At 32.4% G+C, this 20,538-nt stretch overlaps 1 protein-coding gene and 1 long non-coding RNA gene across 2 annotated transcripts; both read right to left on the minus strand.

The window, feature by feature from the left end:
• Positions 1 to 245: 245 nt before the first annotated feature.
• On the minus strand, positions 246 to 1,526 carry LOC112327236 (uncharacterized). The gene is made up of 2 exons (XR_002981365.2): positions 821 to 1,526; positions 246 to 546 (listed from the first exon to the last, which is right to left on the minus strand). It is a non-coding gene; the product is annotated as an uncharacterized LOC112327236 (long non-coding RNA).
• Positions 1,527 to 17,959: 16,433 nt separating this feature from the next.
• LOC127905246 (uncharacterized) lies at positions 17,960 to 20,308 on the minus strand. The gene is made up of 2 exons (XM_052452546.1): positions 19,007 to 20,308; positions 17,960 to 18,695 (listed from the first exon to the last, which is right to left on the minus strand). Exons 1-2 carry the CDS (start codon positions 20,073 to 20,075, stop codon positions 18,658 to 18,660), a joined length of 1,107 nt encoding a protein of 368 aa, XP_052308506.1. The 5' UTR covers positions 20,076 to 20,308; the 3' UTR covers positions 17,960 to 18,657.
• Positions 20,309 to 20,538: the final 230 nt, after the last annotated feature.

Below are 20,538 nucleotides of genomic sequence, written 5' to 3' on the forward strand. Positions count from 1 at the left end.
TCATTGTTTAAATTATTTAGTTTAATGTTTTTTAAACATTAATTAATCTCTTAAATTATTTCTATAATTTCTTAATACTTTTTAAAAAGTATTCATCTCATAAGTTTATTTACATAGTTTATTTATTACTTATGATACAGAAAATGGGGTGACATTGCCATCGCCCTTTTATTTTTAGGTTAAAAATTAACTAGCAATGTGCACTAACTAGTTTTATCTAAACAATAAAAAAGACAAGTCAAGAGTAAAACTAAACAAGAAATTGATTAAAGACAAGTCAAGGTTCGTACATATGACAATGTCTGACCATTGGAAATAAATTTAGATCTGAATTTGATACAAATACAATTCTCCATTTATTTCAAGGACTATAAATGGCTCTTATACAATATATACAACCTATCTCTTGCTACTGATAAAAAAAGAAATCCACAGAACGAAAGTGACTGCAGGTGCGAGCTACCATTAGAAGTTTGCTTGACGAAATTAACAAGTCATCTCTACTTTATTTCTTGTTTGCTTTATCATCCAGCAAATCCCAGGAAACTGTAACACCAACCCAAAATAAAAAATGATCAGTACAATCTGAAAGAACTTGGAAACCCTAAAAAGCAAGAAAAGATCAAGATCACTGGTCAATTAAAGAAGAACCAACCAGTCTTGAATCCCAAAAAGCTTTCTTGGATTTGGATTATAAGCAGAATTAAATAAAAACCAAGTAATGTTCTGATCATGCAAAGCAGCCCTTTCAAACTTCAATCCGGCTGGATTGAGGAAAGAAATGAACGAGAAAGGTTAAATTCGAGAGAAAATTGAGTACCTGAGGGAACGAGAGGCAAAGTGATGGGAGAGAATATGGAAGAAGAAATTAGCTCCATGGAGAAACACCACAACTCCTGTGCAACCCAACAAAAGCAGCTCCATCATCTTTTCCCTTCTCCCCTCTTAATCAAAAACCAGAGAGAAATTGACCCAACTACGACGAAGAACTTCTGGGAGCGAACGGGTCGGTATAAAGCACAAGAAACCTTGGAACTGACTGATTCTTAAAAGGCGAAGAAGATGAGGACGCTTACGTCAACTAACAAATTCTGTCCAATAATTTCTCTCTACCAACAAAAGTATTTTAGTCCTTCTTTTGAGGTTTTTACTTTTATACACGAGGACTAGAATCTGATTGGATGATGGATGTGATCAATGGCATGACAAGATCATAGCTGTTGGATATGAGAGGGTGGATGGAGATTGATGTACCTGAGCTCCGTTGAAACAGAAAGAAGAGATTTTATTTGTAGTCGTGGAATACGAAGTTCTGTTTTTTTGGTTGTTGACACTAGATAGACCTTTAGACTGCAGTGATGTGGGCTCCTTATCTTCTTTTCTTTTCTATCCTCTGGATGTCAAGGCACATGCGATGACCCTTTGGCGGTGCTTGCTGCCTTTGCCTCCCTCTCTTGTGGGACGCTAATGCTTTGGAGCACAAGTCAAACGGGCTGTTTTATTTTTTATTTTTGCATTTATATGTTTTTTTTATATATATATATATTATAAATTCATCCAAGTCTATAAATAACCGAGCAATATTATTTTGGCATCACCATTTTTTGTCAACTGTCTTAATAAAAGGCAGAAGGCATTGCCATTATTTAGATGAAGTGTTGATCTATTTCAAAAATAATATATATATATATAAAATAAATAATGTAGATGCATCAATAATTATTGTTTGGTGACTAAATAAATTTGGTCTAGGTGATGTTACTTCCCAAGCAGCTTTAGAATTCTTATGGAGAGAGAGAGAGGAAAAGGAGACAACAACTTTAGAACCCATCACATGCAATGAATTTTATAAAGTATTACAGCTAAAAAGCTACATAATAGAAACAAAGAGATTGTGTTTTTTTGTTTTTAATGTTTTTTTATCGTCTTGTCCATCAATGAGTGATGACTATTGCGGCGAGGTTCGCCGACCTTGAAGTTAATCCGACACAGCCCTCCTGTTTATCTGCACCGACTGCCGACCAGCGAGCACGACACCAACACCACCAACTACGTGCATTTCAGGGATAAGCAATAATTGATGGATTGCTGTCCTATCAACATAGGCAGCCCGCAGCCCTGCTCTGTTCCTTTTTTCTCAATCAAGAAATTTGTTTTTACATTTTCAAAATGTTTATAAGAGAATTTAAGGATTTTTTTATTTTTTTTATATATTTTTAAATAGCATCAACATGTTAAAATCAAAAATAAATTTTTAAAAATAAAAAAAAATATTATTTTAAAATAAAAACATTTTAAAAAATATTTACAGTCCCAAATAAATTATTGGAGGACAGATGCGCAATGATTAAAATGTTCATTAACCTATTCCTTTCCCCTGTTGATTTGGATAAAAAATTGGAGCAGCTTTTAAAGATGCCTTGACTAATGACTATCCTGCTTTAAAAAAATAAAATAAAATAAGAATTGCCTCCTTCAGAGAGATTATTATATAGATAAAGCTTGCCCATCCTCACAAGAAAATCTTTATAGGTTTTACCGAACTCAGCTTTCTTCATCAGCCTGAAAGGAAATACAGAAAATTGGTAAAAATTCTAACTTGACTTGGGAAAAAATTTCAAGACTTTTTGTTTTATAAATATTAAAATGATGACCTCTTGGATTGATTTATACCAAAATATTAAACCCGTTTGGATTATGTAATAATGTTGTAGTTTCGTGGAAAGAAGGATTAACTTGCAATTTACTCTTAGCATGCTAACAATTCAAAGCAAGTCTTTCGTGTTCTGGTAAAATTCATAATAAATATCAAGGAGTCCATAAAATATTTAAAAATGGAAAAGGAATATGGTGTTGCTAATGTAACATTTCCATTTGCCGAAATTGAATTTTCCATGTGAAATTGAAAAGTACCAACTTTTCTCTGTGATTTGAATCTTTACCTAAAATATGGATAGCTTCCTTGTGACCTGAAAACGCCGGACATTATCAGCGTATAGGAAATGTTGTTCCCAGGAACCGATATTTTTTTAGCACTTCCCAGTTCATGTTCCTGTTCTTTATTCAAAGTTCCAACAAACCCTTTTACATCAGTTCTAAAAAGGTTATTCATTCTCTCTTTTTGCCTCATTATATCTTAAAAGTTTGAGACTTCTTCCCTTCTCTTGTTGCGGGGATTCTTCATTGGATCTGATCAAGTAAAGGGAAACAGATTGAATCTTCAGAATTTTTTTTTTCATGTTTTTGTTAAATTTACTAGCAATCTTTCCCTTGATCTCTTTCACATCAGAATTGTCTGGACCTGTCCATACACATGGGAATTATAGTGTGACATGGAATTCCTTATTTATATTCCTGCTCCAGTATAGTCCAGCAACTCATGCCAGATACCTGTTATGGAAAATAAATGGAAGAGTCACAAAGACGAGTCTAGGATACTTTTGCAGGATACTTTTGTGTGGCTTGTTGAAAGGTAAGCCTTAGTGTTGCTCTTCGTATTTGAAGATCTGAAAATTGATTGGAATTCCAATAGTAATAACAAATTGATATCCATTGACTTGTCTTTGATGCTATGTTTGAATTATCTTGCGAATGACCCTGGAAAACATCCCTGCTAAAGCCTTATTCTACTGCTCGTGTTTCGCCTCAAGATTGTGGTTTTTTCATGCATACCTAGCATAAATGTGTTTGCACATGTGAACAGCAGAATCTGGCAAATCTTACATAGACTGCTGGCACAACTTAGCATATATTCAAATCATGAGTGATAGGAGAAGAATGTAATCTATAAACTGCAGAGTTTTCATGGGAAAAAAGCAATCTGGGATAGAAAAGAGGGATTTTCGTATTGTAATGATAATAATCACCCCGTGCAAAGTTTGGAAACAAAGTGGTTAGCAGATTACCTTTCGAAAGAGGAGAATCCATTAGAAGGCCAAAGTAACCTCAATTATCTGCAAGGATTTGATGGAAGCTAATGAAATTGTATGGACAGCTAATTATACAAATGCGAGACGGGAGTGCACTTGTTCAAGACAGTAATTTCCCCAGCTGAATAGAGCTAAAACGTGACAACAAACCGAACTGCTTCAAAATGTCCTTTTTTTCCACAATCACAATTAAGTCATTATAAGCAAAACTAAAGGGGATAATCATAAAAGAACAAAACGCAAAACATCAAGCAGATTAAAGGAACAACAACGCCAAGAAAAAAACATAAAAGGCACAGCAGTGAGCACAGTCGAAAAAGAAGAAAAAAAGACTGAAATAATGGAACTAATTGTAGGTGAAAAAAGGGTAGCATTATGCAAAATGCAGTACAGTAAAGCAAGGAGAAAAAAACAGTGACCTGCGTGTTGTACGGTGGTGATGTTCGATATGCTTTATAGACCTGCTGTTTAGTGAATCTTCAGTGACCTGCTTCCAACAGGTACAGTAAGTTGTACCCTGTACTGCATTGGACGGTGGTGAGCCTTCAGTGACCAGTTTCCAACAGCCTCCCTCAGCCAATCCACGGTTTTCTCAATTATGTTTTTTTTTTTAAAAAGGAGTCACCCACCAACTAAAATCATTTAAAAAAAAAACACTGCAATACTGGTAAAAGCCCAAAATATAGCCTAAAAACGACGAATTATAAAAGAAAAGGAAAGGTTTCATTGGTTGATGTAATAAATCCGTTGACTGCTCACTTGCTCCAATCAACGAGGTGTGCCCTGTGCACTTGTATGCATTGATATTTAGTGGTGTGTGCAGGCACTATATATGTTTGTGTCTGTCAGTCTTCGGCTCTTTGCGATGTTTTTTTTTTTTCCGGTCTAAATCTTAGAAAAATCCCTGACCTTATCCCAACTCCCTACCAACATGCAACCAAGCATCACCGTTTCCTTTGTCAGTTATGCCGTAGGGAGACTCCAACCGCCTATACTTAAGTTTATCAATGGCTGCCCCATACATATGGCCGAAAGATTTAAATTGCAGTATATTATTTAAATTGCAGTATATTAAAAAGCCCTCAGCATGAGAAATGAGCGTATGGAATTGATAGCAAAGGAAAATAAAAATGTGATAGCAATACTTTTAACATTGATGTTTCTACATAAGGTTCAACATTTGGCCATGGTTACAAGCTAGGTAGAGCAGAACAAGGACATCATGTCGACAGGTTAATGAACTGTGTAATATTGAAAACTACTCCATGTTATGCATTTTTTGTCTAACAACTGAACGACAGAAGGAGAGGGCATAAAAGAGTTTATAATTGCCTCCTTATAGTTGTTGAAAATAGAAAACGTCAATCATTACCTTGATTTCCACATATGTGATGGTGCTGCATTCTTTGCAGAAGAATCCTCAACACTTGTTCCCACAGATTTTGAAATTTCTTCTGCTTTGGATGTAGAGAAATTTAAAATAAGAGAGGAAAGGAATGAATCAGTGGCGGTATGAGACACATTACCAACAGTGTTATTTGATCTATAACCACCGTCCCCTAACAACACTTGGAGATGAGCGTCATAGAGATCTCGGCCAAGGAGAGACAATGCCTGACTGTTAGGAATTGAAACTCTACACAACCTGCGATGTCTCTGCAGGTTATTTTTAGTTAAGGGAAACTTGGAGGCTAATTCGATTTTTGTCAACAGATACAAAGCTAAGCATTTAAACTTGCATACACTCTCATAATGAAAGAGAAATGTGTGTAATGCAAATATGGATATGAGCCTAGCAGAACTTTGTTGCAAAAAACATGGGGAGAAACCAAAGCCCTCCCAACATTAATATGCATAAAGTTAGCAAATACGAAATCAAATGTCTCGTACTTCCAACCTCGAGACTTTTTCCTACTTTAAGGTCGCTTCAAAAGACTTAAATTATACAAACACAGAACCAAAAAACCCAATCATTGCAACAAAAAAGAAAGATGTGATAGATATCTTGTATCAGACATACCCATTAAGGTAAAGATCAATACTTTCTCCTGTAATAGACTCCGGTCCCCTCTTTCTCAGAACGAAAAAAAAGATAAGATTTTGAAACACGAAATTCACAACCTAATAATAAAACAAAAACCAAACGCAAGTGCATAAACAGGGACAAAACTTGTATCATTTCATCGACCCGACAAAACAAAAAGTAAAACAGACCTTACGGCAACTTTAGACTCGTAGGAGTGCTCATCTTCAAGATGCAAACACAGAGACCCGATATCGAAATCTTCATAACAGTAAGGACATGGGAAATCAGGTCTGGCCTCTTCTTCTACTTCGAAATCATCAATATTTAAACGATCTAATTACTCATACACATATACAAACAAAAACAACAACGTTAAGACACATAAAACATGTATAAAAAAAATTCACATAAAACAAACGATCTGAATAACAAAGGCCCACCTAGATGGGAAGCCTGATGATAATGCGAAAGGTCCAAAAATCAGAGTCCATTTTTTTTTTACTCAAAGATGAAAAAGTTGAGCTGGGTTATCAATCATTTTATTTCTATTCAACTCCTTGATAAGAATATGTTTACAATTTAAAGAAATTAATAAAAAAAACAAAAGAAGAGAACTTTATCTGTTTTAGTGCACTCAATTTCTTGATTTGTTTGGCTTAATTATAATTGTGTAAAAATGAACTTGACTTGTTCAAAAAAAGTTTTTGTATTTTTTTTTTCTTGTGTTACTACAATGAGACGAGGAAGCTTAAGAATGGGACGATTGAACTAGAGGAGGGGGTAGAGAGACAGGCACGGAAACAGGAGGCTTTGTATATGTAGAGGTGATGACGTAAAGAGAACAAGAGCAAATGTCTGAATTTAAAAAAAAAAAATATTTTGCTCAGGAAATTCGTGGTTCAAGTTGTTGTTACTTTTAGGATTTAGGTGGTGTTTAATTGTTTTTCAAATGATTTTAACTTTTAAATATATTAAAATAATAATAATTATTATTTTTAATATTAATAAATTAAAACAATATAATAACATAAAAAAATTAATTTTAAAAATAATTCAAAAAATTTGAAAATTTCTGTTGAAATGTTGTACTAAACATATATTTAGACTTTGTAATTACGGTAATTTTTATTTTTAAATTTTTGAAAATAAAACATATAATTATTTTAGAAATGTTGTACTTGTTGGAACTTTTAGAAATTGTTAAAGGAAAAAAAAATATAATTATCTTATTTCTTTCTCGTACATTTCTTCTATTCCTTCTCCTATTGCTAGTTGTATATGTTGTTAATGGAATAAGTATTCAGTATATGAATTTAGTTACTTATTTATTGATTGATAATGGAGTTTATAAACTAAGAATTGGATATCTGTTTGCCAAGATTTTAATTTCTTTCAAATATATATTTCAAGTAAAATAATAAAATTAAGGAACAGTTTAAAGCACAAAATATTATTTAAAAATATTCACAAATAAATGAGGTAAGTTAAAGTTATTCTATCTTCTCAATATGAATTCATTTAGCATAAAATAATTGAAATGAGATTTTAAAAACGAAATATTTCAACAGAAGCAATATGATATTAAAAAGTGAAAACTTAAAAGTTTTATTCATATTTTTAAGATGCTTAAAATTAATTGTGATTTCAAGAAACAGAGACAATCTTTTATTAAGTTAAATGGTTTGCTCCCTGCTTCCTATTTGTATCATAAATTCTTTGTGGAAAATTTCTTGATACGTTAACATCATATATATATATATTGGAATTCAAGATTGAAAAGAGCATTTCATAATTATATATAATTGTGAAAGCAAGAAATTAATGGTAGGTCGACGACTGTTATTAATATCTGTATAATAACAATTGTGAAAGCAAGAAATTGTACATTCAGTCATTAAGTTGTTGCCAGAAATTAAGATACTTGAATTATTAATAATGCTACAGTACTTAAAGCCCATGGAAGGTTTGAACATTGTTTTTTTCTTCAATTTTTTTTTTACCACAGATGAAATTTTTATGGATGAAAGATGAATAAAAATGGCTTTTATAGACACTAGGGATCCTAATAGAAGTAAATTAGGATTACATTAAAAAAATCCTTACTATTTCAAAGGATTCAAATAGAAAAAAACTATTAATTTTATTTTAAATTTATAGGTCTGTATTCTCTTTTCTCTGACTAAATATTATTAATTATTAATAAAAACTAAAAAGAATAGTGATTTTATTGTGCATCACCTCACAAAATACTATTTATTATAACAATATTTTTTTGAAAATATAATTATTTATTTTTAATTTAATCCCTCAACATTTGATTTGTCAAAGAATTTAATCATTCAATATTTGATTTTTCTTTATCTCAGTTGATAATAACAAAAAAAAAAGGGATAAAAGGATCAAAAACTCTTAAATTTAGATTTTTTATTTTTAAGAATAATTGAGTTATTTTATTGTGTTTCTAAAGAAAAAATCAAAAAATATCCTTAACCAATAATTAATTAAATTATATTTTTAAGAGTACTGCAGTCATTACACTGAGAAAAATAAAATTAAAAGACCGATATACTCCAATTAAATCTAGTAATAGCAAATGCATCTCATTAGAAGGATTGTTTTATATCTGAAGCAAGTTCCATGAGTTTTATTTTGGATAGCAAAACAAACACTGATCTCATCTCTCTCTCTCTCTCTCTGTAATTACGTGATGATTATCCAGAAATATGAAGCAAGCCTACCTTGTCATCCGTCTTTTTCAGATCGCCTAGGTTTGAACACAAAAAATTGTAGGTATAAAATTATTATCATTAATCAATTGCAATTGTGAACACAAAAAATTATAGGTATAGTCATAAATATGTGGTCCGAAAGATACGAGAACACATCCAGATTCCACATCATTAATGTTATCATTTTCCAGTTGACTGACTTCACCAGTTTCTTACATTGTAAAATAGACGAGGCTAGAGACAAGATGAAAGACTCAAGGGCTAAACCAAAACAGGCATGTAGTCTTTTTTACTTTAACTAAAGATATCATAGGACCCAACACATAGATGTAAGAATTTGAAAATGAATAGGCAAATACATATTAATTCTTTATGAATTGCATTCTCATCGCTAGTTTTTACTGGTTATTTTACATTTCACACAAATTAGTCCACATTCATGAGTTATGAGTTTATACATTTAATTAACTACATTTTTAAAAATTTTCTTGCGTTTCTATGAACTTGTCGTCGTCATCAGAGAGCTATTCAACTTAAAATTGAATAAGTTTTTTTTTATTGTTATTTAAATATGTACTTATTTATTTAATAAAAAGTTTGTATTCGTAAATTTTGATTAATTGAATATCTTTGTCAATTTATGTTTGAAAATCGATTATGTAGTTGATAATGGACAACTAGCATCAAGAAGTGGCCCATCTTATTAAAAATCTCCTAAGGTAGTTTTAAAATCGGTGCTTTATATTGACAGATTATTTTATTTTATTTTATTTTGTGGAATTAATGCTTTTTCATAAGTTAACATCAAGAAATTATTATTGTGAAGTGGCCCATCTTGTAATTATCATTGTGAACACAAGAAATTATAAGCCAAAGATATTATCATCTACAATGGCAATTTATAAATTATAATTAGGACATCTGTTCACCACAATTTTAATTTGCTTTCAAGTGTATAAGATTTCAAAAAAAAAATACAAATATGTGAGGCAAGTGAACGTTGTTATGATATTACTATGTATTTATTTATATTTTCTTTGGTATAAAATATTTGATATGAAATTTCAGAAATTGGAAATTCCATCTATAAGCAAACATAATAGGAAAAAGTGAAATTTAAAAGTTTTATTCACAATTTTAAGTTACTTAAAATTGTGATTTTATGAACAATGATAATCTTTATCCAATAGTTTGACATTACATTATATTCCCATCCTTTTCGAAAGTTTTTGTGTGGAATGTTTTTTCATAAGTTAACATCATATATATATTGGAATTGAAGAATGAAAAGAACATTTTGTAATTATTATTATTGTGAACACAAGAAATTATAGGCCAAAGATATTATCATCTACGATAGCAATTGTTAACACAAACGGCTGTACCTAAAGTTGTGGTCATCAAGACACTTGAACATGTCCATATACGAAATATTGCACTTATCACTCAAAATGCCAAAACAATTGCAGTTTTGCTAAGAGCTAAAACATTTAAAGTTCTCCTATTAAGAGCTAACCTAGTAAAAAAAACAATTACTATGTTTTATTGTATAATATAATTGATATTGAATTATAACAAGGAGCATCATAAAAGGAAAAAGTGAAATTTAAAAGTTTTATTCATAGTTTCAAGCTGTTTAAAATCTTGATTTTATAAACAATGATAATCTTTATCCCATAGCTAGTTTGACATCTGCTTCCCATAATTCTTTTCATATTATTTTATATTTATATATTGCATTCCCATCGTTATTCTTTATTAGTTATATTACCTTTCACACAAATCAGTCCATATTCACGCGTTGTGAGTTTATACATCTAATTAACTATGTATTTTAAAATTTTCTTTTCTTTTCATTAACTTCTTTGTCAAAGAGCTATTCATCTTAATTAGGTTACGTCTATTTCTTAAAAATAATTTTTAGAGAATTAATTTCTAAACTTTTCTGTATTTATTTACAATTAAAAAAATTAGTTAATAGAAAACACTTTCCGATTAACAAAAAACACTTTCCTATCAAATAAATTTTAACTTGATTTTCAGGAAAGTATTTTCCTTTTATTATGAGCGCAAAACACTTTTCAGAAGTTGTGAAAAATTTAAAAATATCATATTATTTGTTGATTATGTCAAATTTGATCCTCAAACTTTTGATTGCTATATATTTTGTTTGAATCTTTTTTTTTTCAAATTCATCCCTTAAAATTTGATTTAATTTGATTTTTAAATTTACTTTGGTCCTTATTTTTATGATTGTTATTTACTTTTGTCTTATCATTTTTTATCTATCAAAATTGATCCTCATTCTTTTGATTGTTACTTATTTTATTTAAAATAATTTATAAATTAAATTGTAATTATTATTATTTTAATTTCATCATTTTTTTAATTTTTTTATTTGTTAGATTTGATCTCTATTATTTTAATTATAATTTATTTTATTTGAGATAATTTATGAAATTAGATTTTTTTCAATTCCATTCTCATTCAACCTTTTAATTTGTAAGATTTGTTCCTTATTATTTTAATAAACTTGAAAAAAAAAACATTAATAAGCTATTTTCCGGCTCATTTTCCATAACATAACTAAACACTAGAAAGTGTTTTCCAACTTACTTTCCTTGACACTACCAAACATTGAAAAATAATTTATTTTTCCGGAATTCACTTTTCAAGAAAATCATTTAAAAAAAAATACTTTCCTACAACCAAACAGGACCAGATAAGGTTTTTTATTATGATTTAAATATGAACAATTGGCATTAAGAAGTGGACCATCTTATTCAACATCTAAATTATTAATAATGCTAGATTTGTAAACTGGTTCAAGTTTAACCAGTTAAAGCCCATGGAAGATTTGACATAGTTTTTTTCTTCTATTTTTTTACCAGACTGGAATTTTATGGATGAAAGATGAATAGAAAATGGCTTTTATAGACACTAGGATCGTAATATAAATAAACTGGGATTAAATTAAAAATTCCTTACTATTTCAATGGTTCGAATGGGAAAAAAAAACCGCTAATTTTATTTCAAATCTAGTAAAATCTAGTAGGTATGGTAACCTCTTTCCTCTCCCCAAATATTATTAATTATTAATAAAAACTAAAAAAATAGTGTTTTTACTCTATATTACCTCGCAAAACACTATTTATTATTATAATTTTTTTAAAAAATTCTATGTTTTTTTTTAATTTTATTCTTCAACATTTAGTTTATTAAAGATTGCGTTACATGATTTGTTAAGATTTTTTTTCTATGTGGTCATCTTAGTCTCATAACTTATGTTGTGGATTTGACCTAGTTTACTCAAGTTTTTTTTAATATTTTTTTAAGTGGTTTATTTTTTCAATTTCATCCTCTAACATTGAGTTGATTATGAATTAAGCTTTATGATTTTTTTTTCAGTTTGCTTTTTAGAGGTTATCATGATCTTATGACTCAAGTCATGGGTTTTGTGGGTTAACTCGGTTAGACCCAGTCGTTTTATTCTATCCTTTTTTTATGTTGATTTTTTTTTCCAGTTTCATCATTCAACAATGGATTTACTTGGGAATTGAGTTTCATGATTTGTTTTAATTTGTTTTCTATGGGGCTATTTCAATCTCATGACCCCAGTTACGAGTTTTGTATGTTAACCCTAGTTGACATATGTTGTTTTTTTCGTTTATTTTCTATGAGGTTATCCTAGTCTTACAACTTGGGTCATGGATTTAACGAGTTAAACCCGGTTGACTAGAGTCATTTTTTTTGTTCTGTTTTTAATTGTTTTTTTTTTCAATTTCATCCTTTACTATTGGATTGATTGAGAATTAGGCTTCATAATTTATTTTGATTTACTTTATATGAAGTTATCTTGGTCTTATGACTTAGGTTATGGATTTGGCAGGTTAGCATGAAAAAACTATAATCCCAATAATCAAGGCCGAGCTAACTCGAGTTATCCCATCAAATTCACAGCTAGGTCATGAGATTGGGTTAACCCGATAGAAAAAAAAAACAAAGAAAATCATAAGCCAATCTTGAAATTTTTTTATGATTCTGACTTATTTTGGTTCATTTCTTTGTATCTTCACCTTCGTATGACATCATTAGTTAATAATCTAAGATTTATATGCATCAATAACATTTTTTTTTTGGGGTTTAATTTTTCGGTTTTGATTTTGAACCGAAACCCACTTTGACAAAATCGTGTTAATTGTTTGATAATTGAAGCAAATGAATATTAGATTATTTTTCCTGGAATGATTTTGAATAAAACTCTGTCCTTGATTGCTTGAAAACTTATTTGGATTGAGATTTGTGTTTTTTAGGGTCTTGATTAATGTTCTTCGTGTTATTCATGATTTGAGTGTTTGATTCATTTTTTATAACAAAAAATTATGTTTTGTGTTAATTTTCAACTTTGATTTTGTTTTACTTTAAACATTTGTTTTGGTTTAGTTTTTGGGTCAAATCTTGATTTTTGGTACAGTTCTTGGTTGAACCAGTGTCTTGGGTAGACTCGTTTGGTTTTGTTTTGGGTTAAGTATTTAAGACTTTGTTTGTAAGGACAAATTTTTTGTTAAGGAATTTTTTGTCCAAAGGACTGTTTGGCAAACACACCCTTAATTCTATTTTGACAATTTTCTAGGGAAGAAAAACATGGTTTTGCCAAACATGGCCTTACATAATAAGTAATAAAAAAAACAAAAAAACATTTTTTCTTGTTACATAGGACTCAATCCTTGCAAAAAAAAAAAAACATTTGATTTATAAACATGAGAGAAAAAAAATTTAGCATTGTTTTAGAAAATTTTTGTGTTGATTTTTTTCTTTGCATTTCTTTTGGAATTTACAATAAGTTTGTAAAATTTCTCAAGGATTTGACTAATATTCCAATAATCCTAAAAATTTTAATTCTTGAAAATTAATGCTTAACATTATGATATAAATATTGGACCTACCAGTAGGCTTGTATTTAAGTAACATAATCTAACTAGAAAATTCTCGGAATTATTTTAGATATTCACCAGTTTTAATTGAAAGTATTTTTCACCACAATATACAAGTTATGGAAAACACTTTCGCCTTTCAGGATAGATGAACCTTATCAAAACACCTATATAGATTCTTTCTATAAGAATTTACCTAGGCATATGAGCCCGTAATAAATTTAAAATGTCAAATTTATTCATGAGCATAAATCTTTGTTCTGAGCCATAGATGAACCTCCGATCAAGAATCTATCAACACCTTTAAACCACATCCAAAGCACACAATACAACTTATCTCAGATAAGGTGCATTAAGGGTGTTAATATCTTCCCTAGCTACACTAGTCTCTTACCTTGAAATTTCATATAAGACTAGTCTACTCGAGTCTTCTAATGATTTTGAACTAAACATCTGGAGAGCGATTCCTTAATTCCAACATCGCGACTCTATGCGTATACTAGTAACACCCATTATCATTATCATTTATCAATAGCAATTAGATGTCAACACAAGAAATTTTTGCAATTATAAATGTGAGCACAATGTATCACATATATGTTGGGAATATATCATCAATATCAATGAAGATATTCTCATTGTGCTATTATTATATGCAATTGTCTTTTTGAGAATTTTAGGTAGTTCTATTAATTTCCTCCTACTTGGATATGCCATCTCATTAAATGCTTTTTTTTTTTTTCTCTCTGGTTGCTTTAGTACACTAGTAGAATGTGGTAGGATGATAGGGTTTTTTTTATTAAAAAAATTTCCTCCATCTAAGATATATAACACTACTGATTGTAATCTATTGTTTTAGCATGCCTTTGAATATATTCAAAAGCATTTAACTTAAACTGTCTTTATCTTTATATGTATACACAAATTTTATCTTTAGTGATTTTGCAAAAACTTTGAAGAGATGCTTACATTTTCCAAAAAGGTTTTGGGTAAAATTGTTTTTGGACTTATGGTTGCATATGAAATAACCTAAGAGAATATTCAATAAGTTAATACAAGACATTGAATATTTAAATACGTATGTAAGATCAACTACTTGTAACATAAAAAAAGAGAAAAATAGCATCCATAAACAAAGATTGTTCAAGAAAAAAAGAAGTCAGTGAAAAGATTGAAACACGGAATGATACAAATTGTTGTTTTAATTGGGTTCTTAAAAGAGTAGGGAGGAGAAGAGAGGACGTAAGGATATTAGTAAAAAAATGAATGGATTTTTGGTTCAATTACTTTTTTGCACAGGAATCTTAAAAGCAGGTCAAGTATGCTTTTAATTAACCTATAGTTGAATTAACTATAGTTTTGACATTGATCCTACTTTTCTAAATTTATATCACAAAAACAAACACAAACACGTGTTTATATAAAGATATCAAAAGAAGACCCAACAAACAAATTTAAGAATTTGAAGATGAATGGACAAAGCTAGCCACATTAATTCGTTGTGAATTGCATTCACATTGTTAGTCTTTATTGCTTATATTACCTTTTACAGAAATCAGTCTATATCCCCAAGTTATGTGTATGTACATCTAATTAATTAACTGTACATTTTAAATTTTTCTTGCCTTCTCATTAACTTGTCTCAGCAAAGACCTATAAAACTTATATCAAAGTGTTTTTTGCTTAAAAATATATTGAAATAATTTTGAAGTAAAAAAAATAAAAACATTTTAATTTTTTTCAAAAGCATTTTTGAAACACATAAATAAACAGGTTACCAGATAAATATTTTTAATTTTGAAAGATGTATTTATTTTTTGTATTGAAAATTCTATATTCATAAATTTTGTTAAGTTAAATATCTTTGTCAATGAACAATTGGCATTAAAAAGTGGCCCATCTTATTAGACATCTCCCAAGTTAGTTTGGAAATTAATTGGTGCTCTCTCTCTCTCTCTCTTTTCCTTCCTCTCTACTGTTGAAGAGAAATAATATACTTCTTATTATTTCAATCAACGAAAAGATTACAATATATACTGATAGTTCTGCATTAGGATCCTGCACTATTGCCTATAATCAAGCCTAATTATTTACAAACAAGGAAACAAATAATTAACGATTCAATTACAAGTTTGCTACCTATTCAGTGCTGATTTGGTTTGTTGCCTAATCAGTGCTTGATTTCCTTAACACTCCCCCTCAAGTTGGAGTGTATATTAATTATACCCAACTTGCTAAGTAAATTCTCAAACTGTGTGGAGCTTAATGGCTTAGTAAATAAGTCTGCTGGTTGCTGTGTAGTTCGAATGTAGGATGTCTGAATCATTCCTGCTTGAATCTTCTCACGTATCAAGTGACAATCTATTTTGATGTGCTTTGTTCGCTCATGAAAGACTGGATTTGATGTGATGTGCATTGCTGCTTGATTATCACAGAATAGAGTCACTGGCTGTGTGTGATTTATCTTCAAGTCCTTTAAAATGTTTTTCAGCCATGTAATCTCGCAGCATGTAGCAGCCATAGAGCGGTATTCTGCCTCTGCACTTGAACGCGATACCGTCGTCTGTTTCTTGGTCCTCCAAGAAATAGGTGCTCCTCCAAGTAAAATGCAATAACCGGTAACTGATCTCCTTGTGTCCTTACAACGAGCCCAATCAGCATCACAAAATGCTTGTAACTGAAGGTTACCCGTGGATGGTAACATGATGCCTTGTCCAGGTGTTTGCTTGATATATTTGAGGACTTGATGAGCTGCTGCTAGATGGGGTTGCCGAGGTTTGTCCATGAACTGACTTAAGATGTGCACAGCATAAGTCAAGTCGGGTCTAGTTATAGTCAGATATATCAACCTTCCAACCAACCTTCTGTATGCTGATCCATCCTCCAAGAGCTTCCCATCAGATTGTGTTAATGATACATTTTGGTCTAAAGGAAACCGGGATGGCTTGGCACCCAAAAATCCTGTATCATTCAAAATATCGAGGGCGTATTTTCTCTGTGATAAGCTGATCCCATTTCGTGATCTTGCAACTTTTATGCCAAGGAAGTACTTAAGTTGTCCCAAGTCTTTCAGCTTGAATTGTCTGGACAAGAAAAGCTTGGTGTTCTCTATATCCTGCAAATTGTTTCCAGCCAATATCACATCATCCACATATATCAGTAATGCTAGAAAGTTACCCTGATAGCTGCGGACGAACAAAGAATAATCAGATAAAGACTGGTGGAATCCTGCAGCCTTGAGTGCATTGGACAGCTTGGTAAACCACTGTCTGGAGGCTTGTTTCAAGCCATATAGGGATTTATGGAGTTTACAAACTCGTGTCTCCCCCTTTCGTCCGAAGCCAGGAGGCAGTGACATGTAAACATCCTCATCCAAGTCGCCATTCAAGAATGCATTGTTGACATCTAATTGGTGGAGATGCCAACCATGCAAAGCTGCCACACTGAGTAAGACACGGATAATGACTATTTTTGCGACAGGGGTGAAGGTTTCCTGGTAATCAACTCCTTCAATTTGGCTGTATCCCTTAGCCACCAGCCGGGCCTTATATCGTTCAACTGTCCCATCAGCTTTCAACTTGATCTTGTAGACCCATTTACAGCCGATTGGCCGTTTATGAGAAGGCAAGGGAACCAAGCTCCAAGTTCCAGTAGCTTGTAAAGCAGCGATTTCAAGATGCATGGCCTCACGCCACTGTGGATGCTGAACAGCCTGGGAAAAACTAGTAGGTTCTTTGAGAAGGGTGAGTTGAGTGGTATAAGCTTTATGATTGGGAGAAAGATGAGCATAAGATAAGTAGGAACAGAGAGGATAAGCAGTACCTGAAGTGTGAACCAAGTTCGTGGATGATGACGGTTTAGTCCTTGAAGGGAGGGTCATGCCGAGGTGAAAGTCCTGCAGATAAGAAGGAGTGGTAATCGATCGATGGCCACGACGAAGAGGTTGAGTGGGAATAGGGGAAGAGTCGGGTTGAGTGATCTGTGAGGAATCAAGTATGTGTGGGGTAGGGGTGGCTGGAGAGGGAAGGTCATTGAGTGTTTGATGGGTAATAGGAGAAGGGGGTGCAAAGTCTATGTCAAAAGGTAAAAATGAATTGGGAGTGGGAGAAGTACCAGCACTTGGTGTGAGGGAAGGAAATATATTTTCAAAGAAAACGACATCCCTTGATACTATGACCCGTTTTGTAGCTAGATCAAAGACTCGATATCCCTTTTTCCCATAAGGATACCCAAGAAAAATACATTTAGATGCTCGAGGATCAAATTTGGAGCGACTCTGTGCATGAGTGGAAACAAAACATAAGCAACCAAATACTCGTAAGTGTGAATAATTGGGAATTATGTTAAATAATTTTTCATATGGTGTCTTTCCGTGGAGAATGGGGGTTGGTGTGCGATTGATGAGGAAAGCGGAAGCAAGAATAGCATCACCCCAAAATTGATGAGAAAGACCGGCCTGAATAAGTAAAGCACGTGCCATATTTAACAAATGTCTATGTTTACGTTCGGCAACACCATTTTGTTGTGGAGTATTAATGCAACTAGTTTGGTGAATGATACCTTTATTAGCGTAAAAGCTTTCGAGTTTGAATTCAAGACCATTGTCACTACGAATAATTTTGACCTTGAAATCAAATTGATTTTCAACCATGTTGATGAAGTTGACTAGAAGATCCTTAGTGTCTGATTTGTGTTTCATAAGATAAATCCATGTGCATCTAATGTGATCATCAACGATAGTGAGAAAATATTTTGCACCTGAAATAGAAGCAACTTTATAACCACCCCAAATGTCAACATGGATTAAATCAAATGGAGATGTACTGGTAATGGAACTTGAAGAAAATGGAAGTCTTGTTTGTTTTGCTAACGGACAAATTAAACATTTGTCGTGAGAACAAGAATTAACTTTAGGAAATAACTGGGATACTTTGGCTGAGGGATGTCCAAGACGTTGATGCCAAAGGTTCGGATGAAGAGTTTGGGCATGGTTGCATGTTCCTTTCTTGGCTTGGTCGAGAAAATATAGACCCTCCCTTTCAATTCCCGTCCCAATCATCTTCCCCGAACGTAGGTCCTGAATCACACAAAACTGGCTTAGAAAGATGGTTATACAAGAGGAATCAGATGCAAGCTTGCTAATTGAAATTAAGTTCAATCGGAAATATGGGACACACAAAACATTGTCAAGAATTAAATCAGAGGATAGATTAACTCTGCCAATACGAGTTACTTGTGTTATTGACCCATTCGGTAATTCAACAGTGCGGCCATTGACAGGTCTTGAGTATGTGAACAGGTTTTGATCAAAAATCATATGATCTGTGCATCCACTATCCAAAATCCATGTACTTTTGTTGCCATTAGAAATGAGTGAAAAGGCCTTACCCGAGAGTTCATCATGAGTTGGGCAGTTACTAACATGATTGGCAGAAGTTGTTTTATTCTTTAGCATGCTGAGTATCTGTTTGCATTCTTCAGTTGTGAAGGGAAAACTCATCTCCTTTCTTTCATTCTTGTGTGATGCCACTTGGTTGCCTTTGGAAATTGTCGCATTAAACTCAGCTTCAGTCACTGCTTTCTTTTTGCGACAATATTCTGCTGTATGTCCCTTCCAGCGGCAAAAGGTGCATCTGAGATGTGCACGGCAATCCTTGGCAGTGTGGTTTGTTCTGTTACACTTGAAGCATCTCAGTTCAGCTTCAATCTCATTGTTTGAATTCCTTACAGCGAAGACAGCAGCCTCAGGCTGAGCATGGCTTTTCCCGGTTGTCACCTCTAATTGTTTCTCATGGCGAATGACCAGTGAATATGCTTTGTTTACTGTGGGTAGTGGATCTTGTAACAGAGTGTTGCTGCGAACACCTACATATGAATCATTAAGACCCATGAGGAATTTCATGGTTTTCTGTGTCTCCATATATGCAACTACTTCTTTGATTGCCCCACAAGTGCATGTTGGAAAAGTGCAAAGTGCATCACGTTCATCCCATAGGCCCTTTAGCTTTGTGAAGTAAGACCCTACAAACATGTTTCCCTGCACACAATCATGAATTTCATTCTCAACATTAAATAGTTGAACCACATTTACATGCGAGAATCGTTCCTGTAAGTCAAGCCACATCTGTCTGGCATCTTTGCAGTTGATGACGCTTGTGGCAATTTCTTTGGACATGGATCCTAATAGCCAAGTTTTCACCAGACTATTGCATCGGTTCCATTGTTGATGTTCATCAAATTTCTTCTCATCAGGCTCCTTCATTGAGCCATCTATGAACCCAATCTTATTTTTAACTGTCAGAGCCATAGTCATGGATTGGCTCCATGTACTATAGTTGTCTTCAACCAGGGATTGTGGCACAAGAACAGCGCCAGGTTGGTCTGAATGGTGAAGATAAAATTGATGATTGGGATGATCCCATCTTGCGCCTGCTGCTGTGCTTCCTTGGTCTGCCATAGGAGTCGGCTGAAGGCTTTGTGTTTTATTTTGATACCTAGACTATTGCTCTGATACCATGAAGAGAAATAATATACTTCTTATTATTTCAATCAACGAAAAGATTACAATATATACTGATAGTTCTGCATCAGGATCCTGCACTATTGCCTATAATCAAGCCTAATTATTTACAAACAAGAAAACAAATAATTAACGATTCAATTACAAGTTTGCTACCTATTCAGTGCTGATTTGGTTTGTTGCCTAATCAGTGCTTGATTTCCTTAACAACCGTTGGTCTTTGTTTTGGCGTCGCCGGAGAACCACGTCACCCTTAGGCGGCAGAACCTTGGTTACTTATGAGTGCCCTAGTTATAGCTATCTCATCCAACCAATTCTCTTTTCTGTATGGTATGCTCCATGCAGTAAATTGTGATTTCTAGAAACAGAGACAATCTTTTATTAAATTAAATGGTTTCCC

The sequence above is a fragment of the Populus trichocarpa genome, chromosome 4, assembly GCF_000002775.5.
Source record: "Populus trichocarpa isolate Nisqually-1 chromosome 4, P.trichocarpa_v4.1, whole genome shotgun sequence".
NCBI lineage: Eukaryota > Viridiplantae > Streptophyta > Magnoliopsida > Malpighiales > Salicaceae > Populus > Populus trichocarpa.